Source organism: Zonotrichia leucophrys, chromosome 13 (genome assembly GCF_028769735.1).
Source record: "Zonotrichia leucophrys gambelii isolate GWCS_2022_RI chromosome 13, RI_Zleu_2.0, whole genome shotgun sequence".
Classification (NCBI taxonomy): Eukaryota; Metazoa; Chordata; class Aves; order Passeriformes; family Passerellidae; genus Zonotrichia; species Zonotrichia leucophrys.
In genome coordinates this window covers 9,593,264-9,618,136 of record NC_088183.1, presented here as the reverse complement: position 1 = coordinate 9,618,136, position 24,873 = coordinate 9,593,264, and the positions used below count along the sequence as shown (strand labels likewise).

Genomic DNA, 24,873 nt, shown 5'->3' with positions numbered 1-24,873 from the left:
TTAATTGCAAACTTCACTGGGAAGAATGTAAATCCTAACCCAATGGCAATAGTGTTTTAATTGTTTTTTTTCAGCAAATGTACAATCCATGAGTAATGAAAAGAACTTTTACTATAAAAAATGCAATACTAATGTAGGATTTAATCATGTGACAGTGTCCTGAAGAGGGACTCTTTTGCCTGAGTATCATTGTCCTGGTGGCAAAAAAAGTTTTTTATTCCCAGATTCTTTCAAAAGCAGATATGGGACACATGGACTTCCTGCTCAAGCTCTAAATAATACCTAAGCTTAAAAATGTCACTATGGGCATGTGGAGATTGTATGCATACCAGTGTGGTAGATGGTTTGGGTTTTTTTAGTATAATCAATGTTCTCTGTAGTCTCTGTTCCATCGTTCAGCAAATACAGCTGTCAGTTACTGTAATAGATCAGAGACCGTGACAAGTTTAAAAAAAAAAAAATCTTTGTTACAAAATGACCTGCAGTTAAATAGCTGATCTCTGGTGCTGGTTGAGTTAGTCAATTCTCTGGTTGGGAAAAAATCTATGCCAGAAGCTTCATGTTATCATCCGTTCTTCCTTCTTGAAATTTTTTTCTTCTTTTCATCTAGATGGGTGCAAATACTGGGGCAGTTGTGGATCTGTTTGCATTTCATGGAAGCAGTTGGCATTTTAGTGGCACTGTGGTGGCATCACGGGGGGCTGCTGGTGCAGGCAGACCTGGCACCTATGACGTACTGGGATGTGCTGGGACAGAGCAGCTGCTTGCATATCAGCCACCCTGGTCCCTGCCTCCCGTGGGACTGACTCCATACACACCCTTCTGTTTGCTCAGTTCTGCTTTGTTTAACTTTTCTGGAAAACCTTTTCCATGGAGCGCCGTGTCGCGGCTGACCTCGGGGCAGGGCGAGCTCCCAGGGCAGGCTGTGTTGGAAAACAAGTCTGACCTCAGCCAGCAGAGTTGGTACTTTAACATTTCTGCCCTTCTCCACCTCTGTGCAAGGGTGATAGCTTACTCTGGGGTGATGGGAGCAGACACTTCCCTGGGGCTGCTCTCCCCAGCCAGGGTCTGGCCACCAGGACCCTCTCTGCGGTCAGCCAGGGGGACAGCCCAGCAGATTTCTCTTGCAAATGTCACCAGAGATGAGAATCAAAGAAAGGTTTGGGATGAATATGGCTTATATCTGGGTCTTCTGCCTCCTGGGAAGGTGAGTGCATCCACCAGGACTCTGTCATGCACTGAAACTTCTCCCAGCAAAACTGTGGTGAAGTTTGGTGCAGCCTATGAAGAGTTGTGGATTTTCTGAGAAAAGTAAATAATGTGGCTTAAAATTCCGGGCCCAGTGCAGTCCTGGAGCAGGTGATAAGCTCCCCAGGAAGAACTGCATCATTAGAACCCTACCAAGCCCTCACAGGTTTGCTCCTGTTGCTGCTTGTATTCCCATGAACCCCAAACTCAAAGCAAAACCAAGCTGAAAGAGAAAAGTTTCATCAATTATTTTTCTCATCAAAACCATATTAAATTTTGACTTCTTATTTTTTTGGTGTGAAGTCTTTCATCAGTCCTGCCTTGTGAAAGGATGATTAGCCAGTGTTAAAATGGAATCCAAGACTGGGAACATTTTGGGTGGTCTCTAGTTCTGAAGTGACAATTTTTCCCATCTGACCTAACCAGATTTTCCCTGGGCCATTGCTGACAGTCACTTTCATAACACCATAGCCAATAACTGGTGGGAACACTTGGTAAAAATATGTTGAGAAGCCAGCCTAGCCATAGCAGGATTCATTTATGATTTTAGCATAAAAAACAAAGTTTGCTGCATTTATTAATAGGCCAAGTCATAATCTCCCATTATGGCACCTCCTACTGTATTTGGCTGTAGCTGGAAAATGAGACTTTCATCCAGGCCCTGAAGTTTGGAAACCAGCTCTCTCCAAGCTGCTTTCCATACTGAGACACAAAGATGAAAATAATCTCATGACCATCCACTCCTGTAGTAAAATCTTGTGCAATTAAATCTATGAATCTCAATACCTGAAAAACAGGATTTGATGACACATGACAAGAGCTGAGTTAAAATATGTATGACTTAGTACCAGCACAGTGGGTAATCTTTATCATCACGAGTGTGGAGGAGATGAAATCAAGGCATGGGGTGGGGATGCACAGCACCAGAGTTACCTCATATATTCCCATCCCGGACCTGAACTTCAGTTCTGAAGATGAGCCCCAGAAGTATTTCTGAATAGACAATTTTTTTATTTTAATGGGAAAAGATCTGTAAGGACACTTTGTATGGAGTCAGGTGTTCCTGTGGTGCTTAGTGCATCACATCTCTCCTGGTTTGCTAAATCATTTCCTGGCTTGTTGTGAGCAATTAGGAGATTGAGGCAGCAAAGCTGTATGTTCCCCTTCAGTCTGAGTCCAGCTCACAGGGTCAGACCTCTCCATCCTAAATTTCATCCAGGAGCCTCTTCCCCGTGCTGCTAAGGCTACCAGGATTAGCTGTCGAGCATTTAAACTGCTCCTTGTTTTACATCTCATAGGAGGTAACATTTAAGGAACTTCTAGAAGTCAAGTGGCAGGACAAGATTAATTAGGATTCCTTTCTAATCCTAATTACAATGATATTTGCTTCCCACGATAGGAGTTGTTCATTATCATATGTATAAGTTTGTTTCTTTAGTCTGTCTGCTTCCCTCTCCCTGACAAAAAAAAAAAGGTTAAATAATATTTAATATGTTTTTGCAGTCATTAAAAAAAATCAACTCTTTTTAATCTGGTAAAAACATCAGATGGGCAGAGGAGAAACCCATTCAATTCCCTATTAATTTCCCTTGCTCTCTAATTATATGCAAATCCACCAAGCCCAGGTTTTAATTCAGCTGCTCGCATTAAGAGATCAGAGGAAGATTCAAAATGGGAGAGCAGAGTTTGACGTGTCATCGGGGGCTCGTACGAATTTGACTGGAAGATAAATTCCACATTTTAATTAAAATGTTTATTCCGCTCTGCACAATAATGCTTGCTTGCTTTCAGAGGAAAAAAAGGGTATTAAGCATTAAAGGAACTAATTCCTCCTATCGAGAAAATTAGGATTTCTCCCAGGCAGACACAGGGTATCATCCAGGATTAGCGGCTGTAGCATTCTTTGTAAACATGTCACCCTTGAAAGTGAGCAACAAGGAAAGCTGCTATCGCCTCGCTGCTGCAGGGTGTCCACAGAGCATCCCTTTGGCTCCAGAGGGGGATTATCTTCCCTCCATGGCCCCCACAGAGCCATTTATCTGAAAACTGGGAGCTAAATGTGAGTCAGATTAGGATAATGTGGGGGTGGCAGCGGGCAGCTCGCCTCTCTCCGTGCCAGCGTCACCGGCGGGGTTTGGGGTCCCTGTGGGGAGGGATGGTTGGCAGCACCACTGCTGGGGAGGGACTGGCATCCATCCCCACACTGGGCTGGAGTGATGCTCTAGAGGGACAGACCCTGGGGAAGGCTCAGAGCAGCCATGGTTCATTCCTTCCTGGCCATCCATGTTGGAAATGAGCTTGACATTTATATAAATTTGAAGGGTAGAGAAATGTGCACTCAAAGAGGATGATAATCTTGCATATCGTCATCCCTGGTTGTTTTGACTTGTCTGTTACTGGATTGTGGCATGGGCTTGGACACGGCCACATTTGACATGGTAAAACACCTTCCCTTGGTGTCATCTCACACAGTGAATGTGTGGCCTTGGCCATCTGAGACCATAGGAGAAAGCTCCCTCTGGACAAGTCAGCAGCATTACAGTACTATTTTAATTTTTATTTTTTATTCCTGTCGTTACTGTTATTTTTTCACAGCATTGTCAGCAAATTGGGGATTTCAGATGATGTGAGAAACTTGGGTCTGTTTCTTTCAGCCAGTGATGTTGTCAGATAGTGAGATCTCCCCTGAAGATGAGCTGTGAGACTAGTAGATTTAAAAAATGAGGAGAGGGAGAGGGAGAGGGAGAGGAAAAAGGTGAAAAGAAAATAGGGACTCTAGTGCTTGCCAGGAGGAGCTGACAACTGTCCCTTCCCAAGCCTATAGACAAGGAGCAAATGTCCTGTGGTATTTGTGTGACAGGGATGGCACCAACAGTCTAGTGTCACCCATGGTGGCCTTGCATCCTGGCACTGCTGTGATGTGGAGGAGCAGGTTTCACCCCTCTGATGTTTGGTTAATCGAAACATCTTAAATCACATCACTGTTTTTGAGGGGTTGTGTTTTGTAAACTCCCCCACACACTTTCAAGTACATGGGCTGGTTTTGTATTTGTTATAAATGGAAAGGAAAAACACAGCCAGCAGCCAGGACCCCTCTCCTCACGCCCAGGGATTCTCTAAGCAAACATTTGCCTCCAGAAAACTGCACAACACTGGCACCTGGAGGGTTCTTGTTGCTGGCAGATGGCCCCAGAAATCTTGCAGGTTTTTCCATCTGCTGCTGCAAGCACATCCCTGGAGAGGAGGAATCTTAGAATCACAGAATGGTTTGGGCTGGAAGGGATCTTAAAGGCCATCTCATTCCACCTCCACTGCCATGGGCAGGGGCACCACCCACTAGACCAGGTTGCTTCAAGCCCCATCCAACCTGGCCTGGAACATTTCTGGGGCGTGGGGCAGCCACAATTTCTCTGGGATACTGGTGCCAGTGCCTCACCACCCTCAGAGAGAATAATTTCTTCCCAATATCTAGGGATGTGAAAGCCAGATGCCAAAGCCTGCTCAGTTTAGATCCAGCACAAACTGGGGCTGGGGTTTGCAAACAACTTTTCAAAGCAGGAGAAAATCCTTGAAACGAGCACCAGCAGGGATCACAACACGGCTCTCACAGTGCAGACCATCAGTGTTTCACCAAACCTTTGCACCCTGAGGTTTGGCTGGCCCTGGTGCTGCCAGGCAGTGGAGAGTGACTCCCCTGCTCCTTTGGGAAATGTCTCAAGCCTGCCCACAGGGCAAGCCTTGCCTCTGTGACACATTTTTGTTTTGCTTTCCTCCCTTGCCCTCTTGGACATTCTCCTCATTAATTCTGGGTACTGGACCAGCTACTTGCCTTTCAGAAGTGGAGTGAAATAAAGGAGGTCAGATACTATCAGCCTCCACAGGTCAAATGGGAGCCTTTGCATTCACAGCCTCAAGCATTACCGGTAACTCCAGGGTTTGCAAGTTCTGATTCAAATTCTCAGAACCACAGGGCATGATGGGGACAGAAATTTTTAATTTTTTTTTTCTGTGTAGCCCAGAACACCAGAGAGCCAATAACCAGGGATGGATGTTTCAGAACAAGCTGGGGGTTGATGCAGCCCCAGAATGAAATTGCCCTGGTTTTTTTGGGCAATTTTTGGGCAGTAGCAGGGGTTTGGTGTTGCAGTACAGCCTCTGGGTTATATTGCCCCAGCATTTTGGTTTCATGAAGCCAAATGGCACCTCTGCCTTTTGTGTCTGTGGCACACTGGGACTGGAGGGGTGTTGCTGTTCCCTCCTGAGCAGATGCTTTGAACATCACAGCAGGAGCATTTCCCAAGCAAGGCAAGAATTGCATGGGGACATTTTCTGCAGGTTTGAGGAGGCATCTGAAGTGGGGTGGCTGTTCTGCTGAGTGAAACTGTAAACATTGTGTAGTGATGTCTAAATTTCTTTTTTTTGAGGCTTCCAACTCTCTGGTATGTGGTGTAGCTGCCTCCACACTTGCCCTCTGTCACCCTAAGAGAGCAACCTCTGAGAGGGACTTTTCATCTTTATTTTTCCATGCCTTTTTTAATTTTTAAATTTTCAGGAAGAACCACCTACATCTTTCTCTTAGAAGATAAATACTTGAGAAGTGAAACAGCTCTTCCTGTGCCCGTAAATGGTGAAAAACTCAGCTTATTTCCCCTGCAGAGTTTGACTGAAAAATAATAACCATTATTGCTTAAAACCAGAAACCAGCAGCAACACTGAGAAATTTTGGAAGGTTTTTAAGTTCTTTCCCTGTATTTCCCCCATTGCTGTAAGTGTTCAGGGGCAGGTTGGATGGGGCCCTGAGCAGCATGGGCTAGTGGGTGGTGTCTATTTGCCTGTGGCAGGCAGTTGTAACTGTTTTATCTTTAAGGTCCCTTCCAAGCCAAACTGTTCTGTGATTCTGTGATTTGTCCCCAACGTGTCTGAAACTTGGTCACCCGTCTGAGAGCTGGGACACAGGAGGTGTGAAATGCCAGGGAAGTTGTTCTCTGATGCACATCCCACTCACAAGGGAATCAGGATCAAGGGAGATGAGTTTGGCCACTGAGGCAAGCACATCCCCCGGAATGTGCAAAGAAGATCAGGGCTACCCAGGTGCCTCATCAGCATTTACAAAGCAGAGCTGGATTTTAAAGAACCTGAAAGAAATCAGGGAGAAAGGGAATAATTGAGAGAATTAATGCTCCCTCAACCACAAAATGTATAGTGCAGGGGTAAAAACCAGACTGAGGGCAATGTTTGGATAAAAACCTGAGCCAAGACAGCATTTGCCTGTATGTGTGATATGTCTCTTAAACCAATCAGTCCTTGTTGCAATTCATATGCAGAGTTGATACAAGAATTAATAACTGGAAATTATTCCTTTCTTCTCCATCCGACTGCTGCTCATAAGCATGTCAGGGCCAGCCAGAGGTGGGGTGCACAGGGCAGTGGGACTCTTCTGGTCTTGGGGATGGGGTCTGTGGAGGAACCCTTGGTTGTGCTGAGGATAAGAACCAGATTTATCTCTCTGTGCCACAGCCAAACTGATTGACCTGGGCAGTGGCCAGGAAGATGTTGCTGCTGCTGCTGCTGCAGCCAAAATGTGTCTCTGCTGGAGGGGTGCAGGGCTGGGTGAGGGCAGTGCCTGAGCATGGGTGACTTTAACTTTCCCTGTTTCCTCTGTGGCAGCGGGCTGGGGCGCTGGGACTGCAGCAAAAGTGAGAAAAGAGAAAAAAGTGTGCTGAGCTGAGAAATGAGTCAGTGCTGCCTTTGCCTGCAGGCTGTGAGGGCTCCGGGCCCGGCGCGTGCAGCCAGCGCCACAAAGGGCCTGCAGTGGGTCCTGAGGGGATCTCTGTTCACAGCCAGTGCCACAAACAGCCTGCAGTGGATCCTGGGGGGGATATTCTATCACAGCCAGTGCCACAAACAGCCTCCAGTGGGTCCTGAGGGGATCTCTGATCACAGCCAGCGCCACAAACAGCCTGCAGTGGGTCCTGAGGGGATCTCTGATCACAGCCAGCACCACCAACAGCCTCCAGTGGGTCCTGAGGGGGTTCTCTGATCACAGGCAGTGCCACAAATGGCTTGCAGTGGGTGCTGGGGGGGGATTTCATCACAGCATCTCCTGCTGTAGCACCACGGGGAAATGAGGGGCCAAGGTGTCTGCTGACAGTCTGGGGCCCTGAGCTGGGACGTGTTACCAGAACTTAGAGTGTGCAGAGCTGGCTTTGGGTCATGGGCTCTGGTGGGTCCCCAGTGCCCCAAGTGACAACCTTCCCCTGGAAGCCCTCCTGGCATCTGGTGCTGTGGGATGTGCCTAATAATGTCCTTAATCATCAGTCACAGGGTGGTTTGGGTTGGAAGGAACCTTAGAGATCATCCAGTTCTAACCCACCTGCCATGGGCAGAGACACCTTCTGCTGGACCAGGCTGCCCAGGGCCTCATCCAAGCTGGACTCATGTCCCTGATATATCCCTGATGATTTGCTAATTTGGATTGATTGGAGGATAAAGAGCAAAAGGCACAGTGCCCCTGGTCACAGGTAGCTTCCCCAGCAGCAATGCATGCTTGGTGCAGCCTGCCTGACCTTATACCTCTTTCTGTGGCACGATGACTAATTTTGCAGCGAAGAGGAATTAATTCCTCATTGAATCAGCAGCAGCAAACTTTGGTAGGTTTTGTTTTTCACAGCCAGCACATCGACTCATCTCACTCTCTCTGAGAAGTGATGTCAAAGCAAACACAGATGGGGCAACTCGGGGCTGGACTGCAGCCTGCAGCTCCTGTGCTGCACCCAGGCACCCACGCAGGGCAAGGGAGCACAGGGACCTGCTCAGAGCTCAGCCTGACATCTGAGCTGAGAACAGCCTTGGGGGATGCTCCCAGCAGCCAGACACGGAGCTCAGCCAGTGATACAGGGCTCTGGGACTGCCAAACCACCCCTCTGCCATGGTGGTGATGGCCACCAGCATGGCACAGCTGCCAGCCCCATCTCCCTTCCCTTGGCCAGGCCCTTTGCTAGACACAGGCCACTTCTGGGCTGGCCCACAGCTCTTCATTTCTCTGTCTTTGGGGCTGGCAACGTGGGAAAATTTGAAAGTGATGTGAGTAATTTCACTTGACTGCGGCTCGGCTCCCCAGCAAGGCTGGAAACCACAGTGCTCACCCTGGCCACCAGCTCCTGCTGCTCCTGCTGCTCCTGCTGCTGCTGCTCCCTGCAGCCTGCTCCAGCCTTCCTCAGCACAGCCAGGGTCATGGATCCACCAGCTCCTGCTGCTCCTGCTGCTCCTGCTGCTCCTGCTCCTTGCAGCCTGCTCCAGCCTTCCTCAGCACAGCCAGGGTCATGGATCCACCAGCTCCTGCTGCTCTTGCTGCTCCTGCTCCCTGCAGCCTGCTCCAGCTTCTCCTCAGGGTCATGGATGGGGCCACCAGCTCCAAGGGTCACAGAGGGGACCTTCCTCTCCCTGCAGGCTCCTGTGCACCCATGGATGGACAGTGGCTCCCCCAGTGCAGGGTTTTCCAGCAGTTTGAGCTCTTGGGATGTTGGCTGATGTTCTGGGAGCTGTGGTTTGTGCAAGGCAGGCAGCACTCCTGTATCCTCCATGGGGAGCACAGCACTTCCTGAAGTCACTTCCCCAAAGGAAATTTTACAGTATGAAATTTAACATTTTTCACTATTGGAAGGGGCAGTAGAGTTGAACTGCTTTATTTTAGTTCTGAATTGTCTTCTACTAGAAAATTACTTAAAGTCATTCCCATCCATAAAAGCAGCAGTGGAGCCCAGCACTGGTGGGATGTTGGGATCCTCAGCAGCCCCCAGGCAGTGTGGTGTGACCACCTCTGCTTTTAACAGCTGTGTTCAGTTGTAGCAAGGAATACTTCTCACAGGTTACAAAACATCCTCTTTTTTTTTTCATTTGCTTCTTTTCCTAAACTGATCCAAGCAAAAAAAAAGAAAAAAAAATCTTTTTTTTTTCCTACAATATTTTCAGAGTTTAAAAGTCAAAGAGTTTTATCAGCCATGGAAATTTTCTAGTTTGATCATTTCACTCAAATTTTGACTTTTGGCCTTCTATGCTACATTTTTTTAAGGTTAGCTTTAAAGTTTAACAGAAAAATTCTCCATCAAACCAGCAAAGTAAAACTACTCATTTTTAGCATGTCATGACTAAATAGATAAGTCTTTAAAACATTAATTAAAATACTTGCTAACACAAGGTGCTTTCCAGAAAATGTTTGATTATAATCTCATACCATTCTCTAGTGAAAACCCCACATTTTGATTAAAATCATTCATAGTTCTGATCAACTTGTATAACCCCACTGCTTTGTGTGGCCAGAGCATGTGTGATGGAGATTGGGAGCAAAGGCAAAGGATGCTGAGCCTGATCAGGCCCCTTGGAGCCCAAATACACTGAAACCCCAGTGGTGAGGGTGATCCTTCTATGCAATATCCACTGGGTTTGCATGTGCTCAGAGGACAGACAGATTTCTGTCTGGCCTTGAGATCCCATCACAATCACCCACCCAGGCTTGACTGGGGAGATCTAATTTTGCCTTGCCAACAGTTAATCTTTCTTAGTAATTAATGCTACTGTCTTTTCTCTTTGCTCCTCCAATTACCTCTGGTTATTAAAGTCACATCTTGGCTTCAAGGAGGGATCTTCTTCCCTCGTAGCATTGGGTTTTTCAGTCATTTTCAGGGAGGTTGGTGGGATGGTTGGTCCTGGGAGAGGGATGCACTGCAGCATCAGTGCCTGGCCCAGCACACAGGGCAGGAGGGGGCAGTGCTCACATGGGAGCTGAGCATTCAGCAGAGCTGCAATTTAGCAAATCTGAGAGAGGGGGAAAAGCCCTTCAGGCTTGCAAACCCCATCCTGCTGCTCCATCCCTTCTGGAAATGCCATTCTGCAGTTGCTGTAAATGTGTCTCCTCATTTCTGCACAAGGCCATGGCTGCACAGATCATTCCCCAACCTGTCCTCAAGGGGCTGTGCTGGAAGAGGTGAGGCAAAGCTGTCCCTGGAGCCCCTTCAGGTCCCCCCGTGGCTGCTGAAGGACAGGAGGTGACACATTGGTGTTGGGGCCATGATGTTTGGCACCAGCAGCGTTATTTTTGGTGGTTGGGTAGCGAGCAGCTCTGTCACTGCAGCTCTGGGCTGTGTTGAAACCCGAGACAAAATGAGATGCTTTACCAAACCACAGCACAGTCCCTGTGATGTCCTCAGCAGCAGCACCCACTGTCCTCCCAAGGGGACCTTCTGAGGGAGCACCAAACCACTGCCCCGTGTCACTTCAGTCCTCCTTGGACAAAACATTTGCATCAGGGCAACTTTATGGCATGAAACATTGTCTGTTGCTAAGTCCTGGCTTTGAAAAGCCTCTTCAAGGTTCATGTGCTGCAGCTGATTTGCAGGAACACAATCTAGACCTTGCAAAAAATGGGGAATTGATCCTGTTTCTCTGGCATGTGGATTTCTGTAAGCCAGGTATGGTTTCACAGTGCAGCTGGGGGAGACCAGGAGCTGCAGTCCTGGCCATGGGCCACAACCATTGGCAGCTGCAGCCTTTGAACCAGGATCAACATGGAGTTTTTCTCTATTTCTCCATATTTTTGTGCAGCATTTCCTTCTTCCCTTAATTTTGGGACATGGGTTCCTGTAACAAACTCCCTAATGGAGGAAGTGGGTAGGGGGATAAATAGCCCCTTGCAGAAATTTTTGTCTCCTTGCTGGCCATCCTTCCCCACCAGATCTTTATGGCTTTAGAGAGTAGAGTAGTTTTTGAGTGAGGCAGGGGGAAATGTAGAAGGGTCATGGGGAATGCAGCTCTTCTTACTGATGCAGCATGTTGTTTGCCATCTGAACTGATGGAAAAACTGAATAATTGAGCTGCAAGTCATGTTGTACCACCAGGTTACCCCTGGACTGTTGAATCTCAGAATGGTTTGAGTTGGAAGGGACCTTAAAAATCAAACCTTCCAATCCCTTGTCTCCTGCCATTGTTCACAGTCATCAGTCAGCCAGGCTGGCCGCTGAATGGTGCTGTGCTTTGGATCAGGCATGAGGCAAATGGGAAAGAAAGATCTGCCCTACTTTGAGCAGAAGAAATGCTTGAGTTGAGGTTTTCAAAACTGCTCAACATTGAGATTGTTCTGCTCCAGTGTCATGTTAGAATGTACACGTAGAAGTGCATATCCCTCATTTAGGCTTTGTGGCTCTTAAATAAGCTAAACCATAGCTAATTTTAGAAATATCACTGAAAAGCTCTTCTTCATCTCATTTCATGGCTGAGAATAGAAAGAGCTCAGAGCTCCAAACATGTGTTTAACTAAGCAGGAACCAGCCCACTGCTGCTCTTGATGGGAAAACCACATAAGCCATGGCCCTGCTGCAGGACAGGAATGTGCCACACCAGTTTGTGCTGGGAAGGGGGATTACATTCCCAGTACCCCACTGAATGCAGCAAATCTACACCTGTTAAGCACCAGGAATTAGGGTTTTCATTCATTCTCAAATGCAAACCTGCATGCCTCTTGGTTTTTATTTGCATGAGCAAACCTTTGTGGGAAAGGCAGATGTAAAGCAGCGTCTCCATCGGTCTGTTTGCTTTTCCGCTTCCTGGGTTTCCTCCTCAGAGCAGGGATGCAAAACACAGGACTTGCCCAGGGTTCTCAATGCACTTGGAGCAGCCAGGAAGGGTCTGGGACAGGTTTATCAGAGCCACTGTCTTTGTCTGTGCCTCCCTCACCAAAGCCAGCCAGAGCTTTGTGCTCATTCTGCCTGAGCAAAATCATTACCAAAGTGGAAGACACCAGTGAGTTGAGTCCAGGGACCCTCCATGACTTGTCAAAAGTCACACAGCAAATCATCTGTAGACATCCCAATGAGACTGCTGAAAACTGGCTGGCCAGCTCCTAGCCCCTGGAGAGCTGTCTGTCCTGCTCCGTTCCCAAACTGACCCTGTTCTGGAGTGCTGTTAGTCCTGGTTTCTTTTGTGGATTTATCTACCTAACATTCCACCACCAGGATGAAGTCAGTTTGGATTTAAAGGCAGCCATGGGCGAAACTGGGCATGTAGGAAACAGCACGAGACGCTCGAGGCGAGGAGGCTGCGTCGAAGGCAGAGTGTGTGTAGAAGGCAGAGTGTGTGTGTGTCTGTGTGTCTGTGTGTGCTCCTTGCTGCTGTGCAGCTCTTCCAAGCTTCCCCTCTCTCTTCTCCAACACATAGGAGGACTTCCTGTTGTGTTCACCAAAAAGGGCATTTTCCAAGGTGTTGGGCTCTGACAGCGTGCTGCACGTAACGAGCGCAGCTACAAGAGGAGACAGATTTTTATTTGCTTACTTTTCCTGGATTTTTTGCATCTCCAGCATTACCTCAGCTCCCTCTGGTCCTTATCCAGCACTGGAGCTCAGTCCAACCGGGATTTCAGCCCAAGGGCTAACTGGTGACCATGTCCTGTTTTCAAAGACATTACCCTCAGTGTTTAATGGTGGCCTTGGCAGTGCTAGGTTAGTGGCTCTATAAAGTCTTTTCCAGCCTAAATGATTCTGTGATCCTGTGTCTGTCCTTGCATGGCTGCCCTGATTAAGAAAGCCCAAACATGACTTCCACAGTGAATGTGAAGGATTCACTGTGAAAGTTCAGATTTAGACTCTGTTGTAGTCCAGGACAGAGAACAAGAGCTTTGCATTGGGTAACTTGTAGCATTCATCCTGGAGTAAAAGGTACTGGCAATGAATGGAAAAAAAAGTTCTGAACTCTGAAAACTTCAAGCTGGTTTGATCTGTTTTCCACTTATCCAAGAAATCATCTCCAGCTGTTTTCCCTGCTCAGTTTATGGATTAGGTTTTGGCGGTTTTTTGCAGGATACTGCAGTGTTTGTTTAGTAATTTGCTTAGTGTTTGTGTAGTGTTTTTAGCTATTCCCAGCCTTGCTGGCAACAGCAGGACTGCAGAGGGCACTGGCTGTCCCTGCTGGTGGATCCTGATGGTTTCTGAGTCCTGTCCGTGGTTGTGTCTTGCAGTCCAACAAAGTTCCCGTGGTGCAGCCGTCGCACGGAGTGCACCCGCTCACCCCGCTCATCCCCTACAGCAACGAGCACTTCAGCCACGGCTCCCACTCCCCCCACCTGCCTGCTGACATCAACCAGAAACAAGGTAAGGCCACCACTGGGACCTCTCTGCTGGGAGGGCGGCTCAGCTGGAGACCACTGAGGCTGGCACCCTCCTGCTCCCAAATCTATGAGAAAAATCAGCACCTTTGGTCAGCTTAGCAGGAGGAGATTATTTTTAGTTTATTGGCAATGCTTTGTGATCTGGCCATGAGCAGTTTGATACCAAAAGTGCCAGCCCTGCTGATGGAGTGTGCTCAGTTCTCTGTGCAAGCTGTCCTGCACCTTGAGACCACACCAGAGCCTGCACGATAATGCACAAGAGTCAACCAGAAAATGGAAAGTAATCTTTCCTTTGACTCATACCCAAACTGCTGTCAGGTTGTCATTTTGAGAAAATAAATGCTTGAAACAGGAAATATTTTGACTAAATGGGATTGGTGTCTGATAGTTGACTGGACTGTGACATGTGTGTCCCCGTAGCCACATGTTATGTGGTTGTCACCTGGTTTGGCTTTTTGTGTTCCTGTGTGAGCCCAGGCTGTGTCAATTGGCTCATGAGGCTACAGAGGAAAGTACAGTATGTTGAGGTTAAACCTTCTAAAATAAACTGTAAATACAAGTATGTGTTGAGGAATTCACCCCAGTCCATCATTCCATCATTCTTCATGGGTTCCTGGCAAACTGAGTGTAAAATCAAACTTTCCTCAACCTTACCTTAGTGCAGAACATCTGTTCAGATTACCCAGTTTTTTACACAAACCTGGGCTTGATTTCATGGGAAAGCAAAAAAAATCTGACAGTTTTGTGTCAAACTGCATTCAGGAAGGAGCAGTGTCTGTCAGAACCCATACGCCAGTGCCAAAACAGAGGCACAAAACTAACTGTTGTGATGTGGGCAAAGGCCTCCATCCAGGAGTGATCCCAACAGTCCCAGAGGCATCAGCTTCACCAAGTTAACATCACTGATAAAACAATGGGTTATTGAGGATGCTCTTGGCAGGAGGACCCACTGAATAATCCCTGGTCTGAACCTAGAGGTCACATTCTGGACTCATCAGGGCTGCTGATGGTGGGGTTTAGGTCTGGAGGTCACATTCTGGACTCATCAGGGATGCTGATGGTAGGATTTAGGTCTGGTGTAAGGGATACCCAGGCACATCCTGGTTGTCTTCCAGGCAGCACACTGCTTGTCAGCCATCAGAGCATAATAAACTCAGCAGAAAAATAGAAAGAGTTAACAAAATGAACCTACTGAAAGCTCAGGTAATGAGTTGAGTCTGACGGAAAGGGTGCAGGAAGGCAGCCCAGCACAGCTTCCCCCTTGCTGCCTTTGCTGCACCTGGCAGAGCTCTGCCCCTCCCAGAGCTGCCTCCTGGACTCACTGGCAGCCTGGGAAACCTTAAGTGGTACAAGAGCTGCTCGCCCAAGGGCAGAGCTGGTTGTACCCCTCTGTGGAGGCTACAGCTGGCACTGGAGCAGTCCCTGAGCATTCAGCTCTGCTGTGGGTCAGTCATTCCTGGACACTGTCCTTGGGCTGCCCACCTGGCCCTCAGTGCAGGCACTGTCCACATTCCCATTAGTCCTGCGCTTCTACAGACACAGGGAGTCTGTTTGTCCCACAGACCCACCTTGTGCAATTCAAGGAAAGGTTCAGCCCACAATGCTCAGCTGGGTCTTGCCTTTGTGGTGCAGCTGTGATCACACATGCCCCATGCCTGCACTGCTGGGTGAGGGTTTTCTCCTGTGTTCATCCTGGATGTGCCCCATCTGTGTTTTCATCACTGAAACAGCTCCCACTACCACCCAGTGTAAGCGCTTGAGAGGCACTCTCATACTCATTCTCCCAGCATCCCTTTAAAGTTTCTCACAGTAGCCCAAGGACACACAGACCAGGAAATACAAGCAGGAATTCTGAGTCAGTGGCTGGTGGCCCAACCACTGGGCCAGCAAGAATAACTTGTGCTCTGACTTATGCAACTCCTGTTGTTGGGGGTGCAGATCTGAGGATGTTCCATCAGCTGCCTTGGGCAGGCCTGCTTTTGTTTGACCCTCCATTGGCCACTGAGTCCCACTTGAAGGAAATCTTGTACTAGGTTAAAGATTCCTGTCAGGTCAGTTATGTATTTATTTTAGCTGACTCCTAATAAAATGCAGTTGGTATCATTCCTAATTAATAAGGGATCATTCAAACACCTAGGAGAAAAATCCAGTTGCAGCTGCTTGCTGCTCATCACCAATTTAGTCCGTGCGTTTATCATCCGGGATGGCCACTGGATAATCCCTGTTCCCAGTTTTTGTCTGAGGCTCAATAGCAGCCATCACTGCCCTGGGATGCTGTCAGAACTCAGCACCCCTCCAGTTCCCAGTCCAGGGGTCAGCTGGGGGCTGGCTTTGCCAGCAGCACCGTGGTTGTCTGAGTCCCACCCACAGCCCCAGGCAGCACAGGATGTTTTCCAGCCCAGCTAGGAAGGGAGCAGTGCTGCAGCCCTGTCCCCTGGCCATGCTGCTGTGCCAGAGGCTTTGAAGATCACACAGGGATTCCCCATGCAAAGGGTGAATTCCCAGCTGGCACCATACCCACCTCCATAGCTCCTTGGCACCCACAGAGCTGCAGAACAATTGTTTTGAACTCAAATTGCTTAAAATTAAGTTGGAAATGATGCCTGCTGGAACATCCCCGCTGCTCATGGGGGGTCCTGCAGATGACTGATGGAAAGGGAGCACAGGAATGGCTTTGACCATCCACTGAGCACCTGAGTGGGCTCTCTGGGAAAGGCAGAGGGATGCCTGGAGTCAGCCAAATCCTTACCAAAGCTCCTTGGCCTCAGGGTGGCATGGAGCAGATGTGATGCTTGTGCAAGAGCAAGATGTCTCCGCCACCCCCCTTATGTCTGTGATTTTGCAGCATTGTGGGTGACCCACCACATCCCCACAGAGGGAACACCACCCTGCAGATGGTTATTTCATGTGGCCGTCCACAAGTGCCCAGAGATGGGGCAGCCAGGGGGCTAGGAGCGAGCTGGGTCACCCAGGGAGTGCAGTGCCACGTTCAACTCCTCTCCTTCTCCTTCTTGCAGGAGTGCACCGTCCTTCGCAGACCTCAGACATCCCTGGTTTCTACCCCCTGCCCCCCGGAGGAGTGGGGCAGATCACGCCGTCGATGGGATGGTGAGTGAGGGACAGCTCGCTGAGCCAGCCCACCTCTGCTGCTGCTCCCTGTGACCTCCACGGGGCCTCCCCCAGCTTCTGCCCTCCTGTGTGCTGTGTGAAGAGGGAGGAGAATCCAGCCCTGTCTGTCCTGGAGGTGGGAGCAGACCTGTGGAGAGGCTGAAGGTTTCATCCTGGCTGAGGCATCCCTGGAGAGGGGTTACAAGCTGCCCAGTCCAAAACTGCCTCCTGCTTTACATCTGTCTGTGTGGATTAGGGAACCCAGAGAGAGCTTCCTACCCACCCCTCCTGATCACAGCAGAAGTCTGTTTTTTGAGTAGGAGGTAATTTTCTCCCTCACTGGACTTTTCTGCACAAACAGTGCTTTCCCTGAGCACACCACCAGTACGGAGCAATCCCGTGGGATGCTCCATCTGCCAGGCCCTGGTGTTTCTTGGGTTCTGACACACTGGGAAAAAGCACATCATGGCAGAGACCTGCCAGGAAGCAACCCTGGTAACCCACAGCCTGGCCAGCTGGTAACCACTGCCCTAGCAGACATGGGAAAGGAGACACCATGAGCTGGAGCACTCCCAAAATGTACCCCCTGCACGGGCCAGCCCTGCAGAGCATCCTGCAAAGCACAGCCTGCTCATAAACCTGCCCTGGGGACACAAGTTAAAAATACACCAGTGTGTTCTCTGTGGTCATTGCCAGTGGCTTTTGTCCCCATGACCATGAGCACACTGAGAGAGCGGGTCTGGCAGGTGCTGCCATGTGGGCATCATCACTCCTCAGGTTAACATTTAATCCCTGATGATGATGTAGGGACATGGCAGAGGCTGGCAGGGAGACTGGTGGCTGCAGGTGGCAATTCAGGGTTGCTGGGATGAGGAGAGGGTGCAGGGACAGTGGCCAGATTCCCCCAGTGCCAGTGGATAAAACTCTGGCAAAGCCCAGCAGAGAGCTTCAGGTACAAGAACCTATTGCAGAGTGGGAAAGGGGAAGCTTCTTAAAGCACAAAGTAAAATGTTAGCTTTTGCTTTGTTTTGTTTATGAATTTCATGTTCCAGATATTTAACCACAAGGAAACAGAGAATGAGGCCTTTGCTACAGAGTCTGGCTTCAAAGAGATTACATTTTGCCTTCTGTGCTAAATCTGCTACTCTTGGGTGATGATTTAACTTCTCATATGATGTGATTCATCCTCAGGAAAAACAAGGACTAGGGTGAATCTGGTGTAACATGATAGAAACAGTGGGAGTGAATGGAAAGGAGCCTGTTTGTCAAATGGAAGGTCCATTCTGGGTTAGGATGGTGCTGTTCAGACAGCCCTGGGCTCATGAAGGGAGAGCAGTCTGGTGTCTGGTTTTTTATGGAGATTTTGTGGGGCAATTGGGGGTAGAGAGAGCTTTCATGGCTGAGAGCTGCTCCAGCATCTGTGGGGTTTGGCATCCTCCTGCAGCCTCATCAGATGGCTTCATTCATTAATGGCTTCATTAATAGGGCAGATATGGTAAAGCAGCAACGGGCCTGACATGCAGAGAGCAGCACCTTGAGGCATGTGTGTCTAACAGAGTTTCGCTCGTTCTTTTCCTTGCCTGGAATGTGTGGAAGAGCCCCAGCCCTACCTGTGGAGTGCCCAGTGCTCAGCTGAGACTCAGCACTGCCGTGGGTGGGTGCAGGAGCACTGAAGCCTGGCATGCTCATGGCAGCATCCATGGGCTGTGTGCCAGGGATGGGTGTGCTGGGGATGGTCATGCCAGGGATGCACCCCAGAGAAGCTGTAGCTGCCCCATCCCTGGAAGTGTTCAGACCAGGCTGGATGGGATCTTGAGCAACCTGGGCTAGAGGAAGGTGTCCCTGTCCATGACAGGGCATTGGAGCTGGATGATCTTTAAGGTTCCTCCCAACCCAAACCATTCCAGGATTCTGTGGTTGTGCTGGTGCCACTAGGGAGCTGCCAGGCCAGGGCAGCCACACATGGGAAGCAACTTTTCCTCCACAAGCTGGCAGGCAGGAGCTGGGCACAAACTGGTTTTGTTCTCACCGAGCGCTTCAGGAGGAGGAGCTGCAATCACTCTCTCTGTAATTAAGCTGGGATGACAGTCAGATAAAAGCTTCCAAGAGTCCAGTCAAGTGAGTTTTGCTTATGGGAGCCTGGCAGTAAACATCAGCCAGGAACCTGCAAATCGTGTCACTCACCTGTGCCCAGGGCCGAGCTCAGTGGTGCCAGGGCAGCCTCTCCTCCAGCATCCCACAGCCCTTTCCTGAGCCACACTCCCTTCACCAGCTGATCCTCTGCAAACAGGCTGAGAGAGCTGGGGTTGTTCAGCCTGGAGAAATTTCCAGGGAGGCCTCAGAGCTCCTTCCCTTACCTAAAAGTAGCTTAAAAAAAGAGGGAGAGGCACTTTTTATATGGGCAGATAGGACAAGGGAGAACAGTTTTGAAATAAAAGAGGAAAGTTAGATCAGATGTTGGGAAGGTTTTTGCCCAGAGACATTGCAGCTACCCCATCCCTGAAGGTGTTCATGGTCAGGTTGGACAGGGCTTAGAGCAGCTGGATCTAGTGAAAGGTGTCCCTGCCCTTGTCAGGAGCTTGGAATGGGATGAGCTTTAAGATCCCTTCCAACCCAGACCAGTAATTCCATGGTATGGGCTGCAGTTGTGCACTCCCAACCATCAGGGACTGATTTTGCAGTTGCTTTAATTTTCATGTCAGAGGGACTTTGGATGAAGCTGCGAGTGCCTGACTCCATTCCCATCCCAATACCCCGGCCCCTGGAGTAACCCAGGTCTCTCCTGGATGAGCTCCAAGTGTTTTCTCGGCCCTGGGGCAGCCGCCTCCACCTTCAAAGGCTGTTTGGGTTTCCCGGTGAGCGGCTGTTTGTTGGTGTGTTTATACCCCCGACATCTGAGGGGTCGGAGAGGGCTCCTGCCTGCCAGGGTGTAAACAGCCCTGGCTGCCTTTCCTGCAGACACATCCCACAGATTTCAGTCCAGCCAGGAGGATTTCAGACAGCAGCAGGAGCAGGAGCCTCCTTCCTGCCCAGCACAGCTCAGGGGTCTGATGCTGCCCCGCTGTCATTATTCCTCTTCAGGGCAGAAACTTCTCTTTAGCCCTGAAAAATCCCAGGCATCCAGGAGCTTGGGTCCTTCAAGTTCACCACACTTAATGATAATGGACTTTTTGTGGATTTTTTTCATCATTAGAGCTGAAAATAAGTGGTTCTGGGTTTGGGTACAGCTCTGTGCAGCCTGGCCAGAGAAGCACAAGTACCAGCACAGTTGTGAGCACCCCATTGTGCCCATCCCTGGAAGTGTTCAAGGCTAGGTGGGATGGGGCTTGGAGCAGCCTGGTCTAGTGGGAGATGTCCCTGCTTATGGCAGGGTGGGTTGGAATGAGCTTTAAGGTCCCTTCCAACCTAAACCATTCTGTAATTCTATGATCTCCATGTGCAGTTTCAGGCTAGAAGCATCTTTTGGCAGGTTTGCAGAACAATCCAAGTTATTTTTGAGCTATTCCATATGAAAATGTGGGGGTTCCCTTGCTGGGAACAACAAGGAACTTCCTGCATAGTTATTTTACTATCTCAAAAATAATTTCCAGCTGCAGGTCTGATACATGTCTGGTCCCCAGTATGAAACAGCTTTCAAAAAGAATGCAGGACTGAGATTTTGGCTTCTTTAAAACTGATGGGTGTCCTTAAAAGGGTGTGCTGAGGAAATCAGAGCATTCCTGAAGCACAAAGGCAGGGTAGCTACCTTCTCTCCAGGCTCCAGGAGTCTCCTGTGCTTGGGGCATCACAGCATCACAGAGTAGATGAAGTTGGAAGTGACCACAGTGGGTGACCTGGTCCAACCTCCCTGCTCAAGCAGAGTTGTTCCAGAGCACATGGCACAGGATTGCATTCAGACAATCCTGGGTTATCTCCAGTGAGGGAGGCTCCACACCCTTTCTGGATAGCCAGTGCTTGGTCACTGCACAGTAAAGAAGTTTTCCATATATTTATCCTCCTGGTGCAGCTTCTTGTGCACCACACAAAGAATCTGAGCAGGCTTTAATTATTTTTTTTTTTTGGTCACACTGTGCTCTTTTGAGCAACTTCTCCTGCACAATAGCAACATCTCCCGATTTTTCAGCATGCCTCTGCACTTTGCATTGTTACCAGGTAAACTCAGAGCTGCAGCATTAGTCAGGGGCAGAGGGGTTCAGAACTGGATCCCACCTTTGTAGGAAGTCCCAGGTTCTCTCAAAATAACACCCAAAGCCCACACTGACCCTCAAGGCTAAGGGACACTGAGTGTCCATCCACCCAGCCAGGAGCATCAGTGCTCTGAACCCGTTAGCAAAGGGTATCTGTAGGAAACACCCCGTGGCTGTGGATGCTTTATAGACTCTTTCTTCCTGATCCCAGGCAGAGCCAGTCTGTCTATCCGCTCCCGTCATGTGGATTTAGGCAGCCGTACTCGTCAGCGCTTTCTGCTGGGGCTTCTTTCTCCAGGTGAGTATCAGCTGTGGCAGACAGGGCAGCTCAGCTGGTCGTGCAGCTTGCAGTTTGTGCAGCAGGAGCTTGCAGCAGACCACAGCCACCCAGGGACAGCCACACTCCCTCCCAGGGCAGCCACAGGGACAGAAGGCGCTTTTAGGCAGTGTCTGGTCCAAGGGGTGCTCAGGGGAGTATTGAGGATGAAGGATGCACAATGGTTGGGTTTTACATAGCAGAGCTCTAAAGAGAGACAAAAACTCCAGCCTTCAGCTCAGCACTGGGAAATGGGGTGGAATCCATTGCTCAGGACATTGCTCCGTGTCACTAACCCTGAATGTGTCCCTGCTGCCACCAGCGCTTTGCTCTGCAGAGATGGATCTGGTTTACTTGGTCTTAGCTTTAAAAGCAGGACAGGAGGGGGCAGTGATTTGCTGCCCTCCCATCAGAACAAGTCATTTCTGTGAGATACAAACACAGCTTCTGCCTTTGGGTGAGCAAAATGCATCCCCTGTGGATGGGAATCACTGAGCCCAGCTCTTCCAGGCGTGCTGCTGGGCAAAGCCCTCCTGGTCCCATAGGTTCACCAGGGCCAGTTTCTGTTTACACCAGCTTCTGCTTCTGCTTCATGTTGTCCTGAAGGGCTGTTAGTGGAGATTTCCCACAGGAAAACCATGCAAACCCTTGCTCAGGCGAGCCCTTAGCCACACAGAAACCTGGATCCATGTAACCCTCAATCCATACAACACTTGATCCATGCAACCCTTAGCCTTGCAGAAGAGGGGAGGGAGTGTGCCAGCCCTCCTTTCTCATGAGGTATGACCCATGCACAGCTTCAGAAGTGAAGGCAAGAGGAGCTAACGGTTCCGTGGGGAGCCCCAGCAGCCTCCCTGAGCTCCTGCCTGCAGGATTTTGGGGTGGATTTTGCAGCACTGCTGCTGCAGCCGAGAAAAGTACACCTGGCCAGATAAGGATCAGACTGTGCTGGTGGATTAAATTAAATAGCTTTTCTTTTCGTGCCAGCATATCTAATGAACAGTTCATCTCCCATGGGCAATTCTGCCATCTCAAGCTGCAGTCATAAAGTGGCAAGCTTGGCAAAGCTGACTTTGCTGGCTTTATCCTCCAGAACTTGGGAGAGAGCTAATGAAGCCTGAGAGCTAATGAGACCTCTCATGATCTCAGCCCATGTTGTGGAGAGCATTGCTCAGGCAAGGTGCACCTCCTAGAGTTGCAGTTGGGTTCATGTTCAGACTTAATCTATTTCTGTTAAAAGAAAGGTGTGGGGTGGTCCTAATCTCTCCCATCCAAACCCAAACTCCCAAAGGAGTTTGTTGTTCCTTTCTGCAGTGCTAATGAGATAGTGCAACAATAGGGACCTGAGCGGCTGAAACTGCTGGGTGAAAGCACCCTTGATCTCGGCCAGGCTGGCTCCTGCTGCAGGCGGCTTCCCTCGCTGTGGCACTGGATCCTTTCCATCCATGTGCCCACAGCTTGACCAGCCATGCCAGAAGGGTGACCCAGGGGTGGTGGGCAGTGCCTGCCCCCCTCCAGCCTGGCAGCACTGTGTGCTTTCCATGTTCTCGCTTTCCGTCTGCTTCGCCACGTCAGAGCGCGCTCCGAGGGACAATGTGGCTGCCTGAGGGATGCCCTGGCACTCTGAGGGATGCCCTGGCTCCTGGCACTCCCAGGGATGCCCTGGCACTCTGAGGGATGCCCTGGCTACCTGATGCTCCAAGGGGTGCCCTGGCTGCCCAGCACCCCGAGGGATGCCCTGGCTGCCCGGCCCCTGCCATGTCTCAGCCCGGCACAGCCCTCCTGGCACAGCTCACCCCCTCTCTGTTGCAGCCCCCTGGCACAGCTCACCTGCTCTCTGTTGCAGGTTCACTCACCCTCTGATGCTGGGCTCTGGCATGCACACCACCGGCATCCCGCACCCCGCCATCGTGCCCCACTCCGGCAAGCAAGAGATGGAGCACTACGACAGAAACATGTGAGTAGGAAGTGCTGGCTCAGCAGCAGCAGCTCCTCAGCACCCATTCCATCTGTCACTCTCAGTTCTCACACAGGGGGAGGATGGATGGACACTGAGCTGTGCATCTGAGGAGCAAATCTCAGCCCCCCCCCACACCTGCTCATGCTGTTGGGTTGTTTGGGGTCGAGTCTTCTGCTGGCTCTGATGCTGAAACCCCCTCTTTTGTCCCACCAAGGAAACCTCAGCCAGAACCAAAGAGAGAGAAGGAAGCCAAGAAGCCCACTATTAAGAAGCCCCTGAATGCTTTCATGTTGTATATGAAAGAAATGCGGGCGAAAGTCATCGCCGAGTGCACCCTGAAAGAGAGTGCTGCCATCAACCAGATCTTGGGCAGGAGGGTAAGAGCTCACGGGGCCACTGTCATCACCTGGTGCCACATCCCTGTCCCTTACAGCTGCTGTTAAGTACATAACAAGCATCTGCTCTTATTCCACAGACACAGGGGCTGGGTATGCCCTGAGGTGGGGTGGTAGTGGTGGGCAGGGCTGGCAGGGGACAGCAGGGCCGAGCTGGCAGGGGGCAGCAGGGCTGGGCTGGCAGGGGGCAGAGGAACTGGGCTGGCAGGGGACAGCGGGGCAGGGCTGGCAGGGGACAGAGGAACTGGGCTGGCAGGGGACAGCAGGGCCATGTTTCAGTGCTATTTGTCCCTGCAGTGGCACGCGCTGTCCCGGGAGGAACAGGCCAAGTACTACGAACTGGCTCGCAAGGAACGGCAGCTCCACATGCAGCTCTACCCCGGCTGGTCTGCCAGAGACAACTATGTGAGTGCCCCCTGAGTGCCCCCTTCCTGGAAATGTCATTCCTGGCAGCATAAGAGCCATAGAAATTCACATTTCAGGAGTATTTTGAACACCTTATTGCCTGTCTAAAGGATGAATGATGCAGCCCCCAGCAACCATAAGCATTTATTTTCCTATTGTCCAAGCAAATACAAATAGAAAGGAAGAGAAGGTTTTAAGTGCTGTGGATGTATCTTTGGAAATGTAGTTTTTTGGAGGCAAACAGCTCTGTGCATCTTGGACAGCAGCTGATGTATCTGTGAGTGTGGTGAGGCCCTGGCACAGGTTGCCTAGAGAAGCTGTGGCTGCCCCATCCCTGGAAGTGTTCAAGCTGGACAGGAATTGGAGCAACCTGGGGTAGTGGAAAGTCTCCCTGCTCATGTCAGGGGGTTGAAGCAGGTTGTCTTTGAGGGCCCTTTCAACCCAAATAATTCTATGATTCTGTGATTTAAAATAGTGGCTCTTTTTGTAGGGGACCTTTTCTTGTGACTTTCACAGCTGTTTTGATATTACATGCCTAACAAGCTCATCAGTGAACTGAAGCAAAGCACACATAAATCTTCAGATGTCTGTCCATCCACACATCTCCATCATTTCCCTCAGACACTTTCTTACCCCTGGGAACTGCACAGTGAGTGCCCGTCCTTCCCACACTCACTCCAGCCCTCCTTCCAGAATAACAGAACTCCACCAAGGTCAAGAAAACACCTGAAAACAGACCCAAACCACCCCAAACTCCCCCCAGAAACAGAGGGCAGAGGTGATGGGAATCCCCCAGCCCACATTTTGATGGACACACATCTGGAGAGCATCAGCATTGTTGAGAGCATGGCACCATCTTCCTCCAAGGCCAAGCACATCCTCCATGGAAATCCCAGTCCTGTATCATCTTCATCTGGTTCCTTGGGGAACCAGGGCTGGTTCCTTTCTCCAGAAGATAGATGGTGGACTCCAAAAGTGCACATTGGTGCTCCCAGCACTGTGAACCAGCTGGTTTGGGTGTTGTGCTTGTTGGAAGAGATGCTTCCCTCTCTGAAGTTGAGCAGGGATGAGGAGGAGGAGGAATGTAGGTCACTGGTGCA

The 24,873-nt window shown here is 49.9% G+C and overlaps 1 protein-coding gene across 6 annotated transcripts in view; it reads left to right on the top strand.

The window, feature by feature from the left end:
- The window catches only part of TCF7 (transcription factor 7), a 70,733-nt gene that overhangs the window by 37,037 nt on the left and 8,823 nt on the right, over positions 1-24,873 (top strand). For 3 of the 6 annotated variants that reach the window (XM_064725004.1, XM_064725005.1, XM_064725008.1), the window contains exons 4-9: positions 13,253-13,385; positions 16,420-16,510; positions 20,909-20,995; positions 22,860-22,970; positions 23,188-23,350; positions 23,666-23,773. In XM_064725004.1, the coding sequence (XP_064581074.1) occupies positions 13,253-13,385; positions 16,420-16,510; positions 20,909-20,995; positions 22,860-22,970; positions 23,188-23,350; positions 23,666-23,773 (693 nt within the window). The remainder of the gene's footprint in view (positions 1-13,252; positions 13,386-16,419; positions 16,511-20,908; positions 20,996-22,859; positions 22,971-23,187; positions 23,351-23,665; positions 23,774-24,873) is intronic. The other 3 variants (XM_064725007.1, XM_064725006.1, XM_064725009.1) reach the window with 1 other exon arrangement.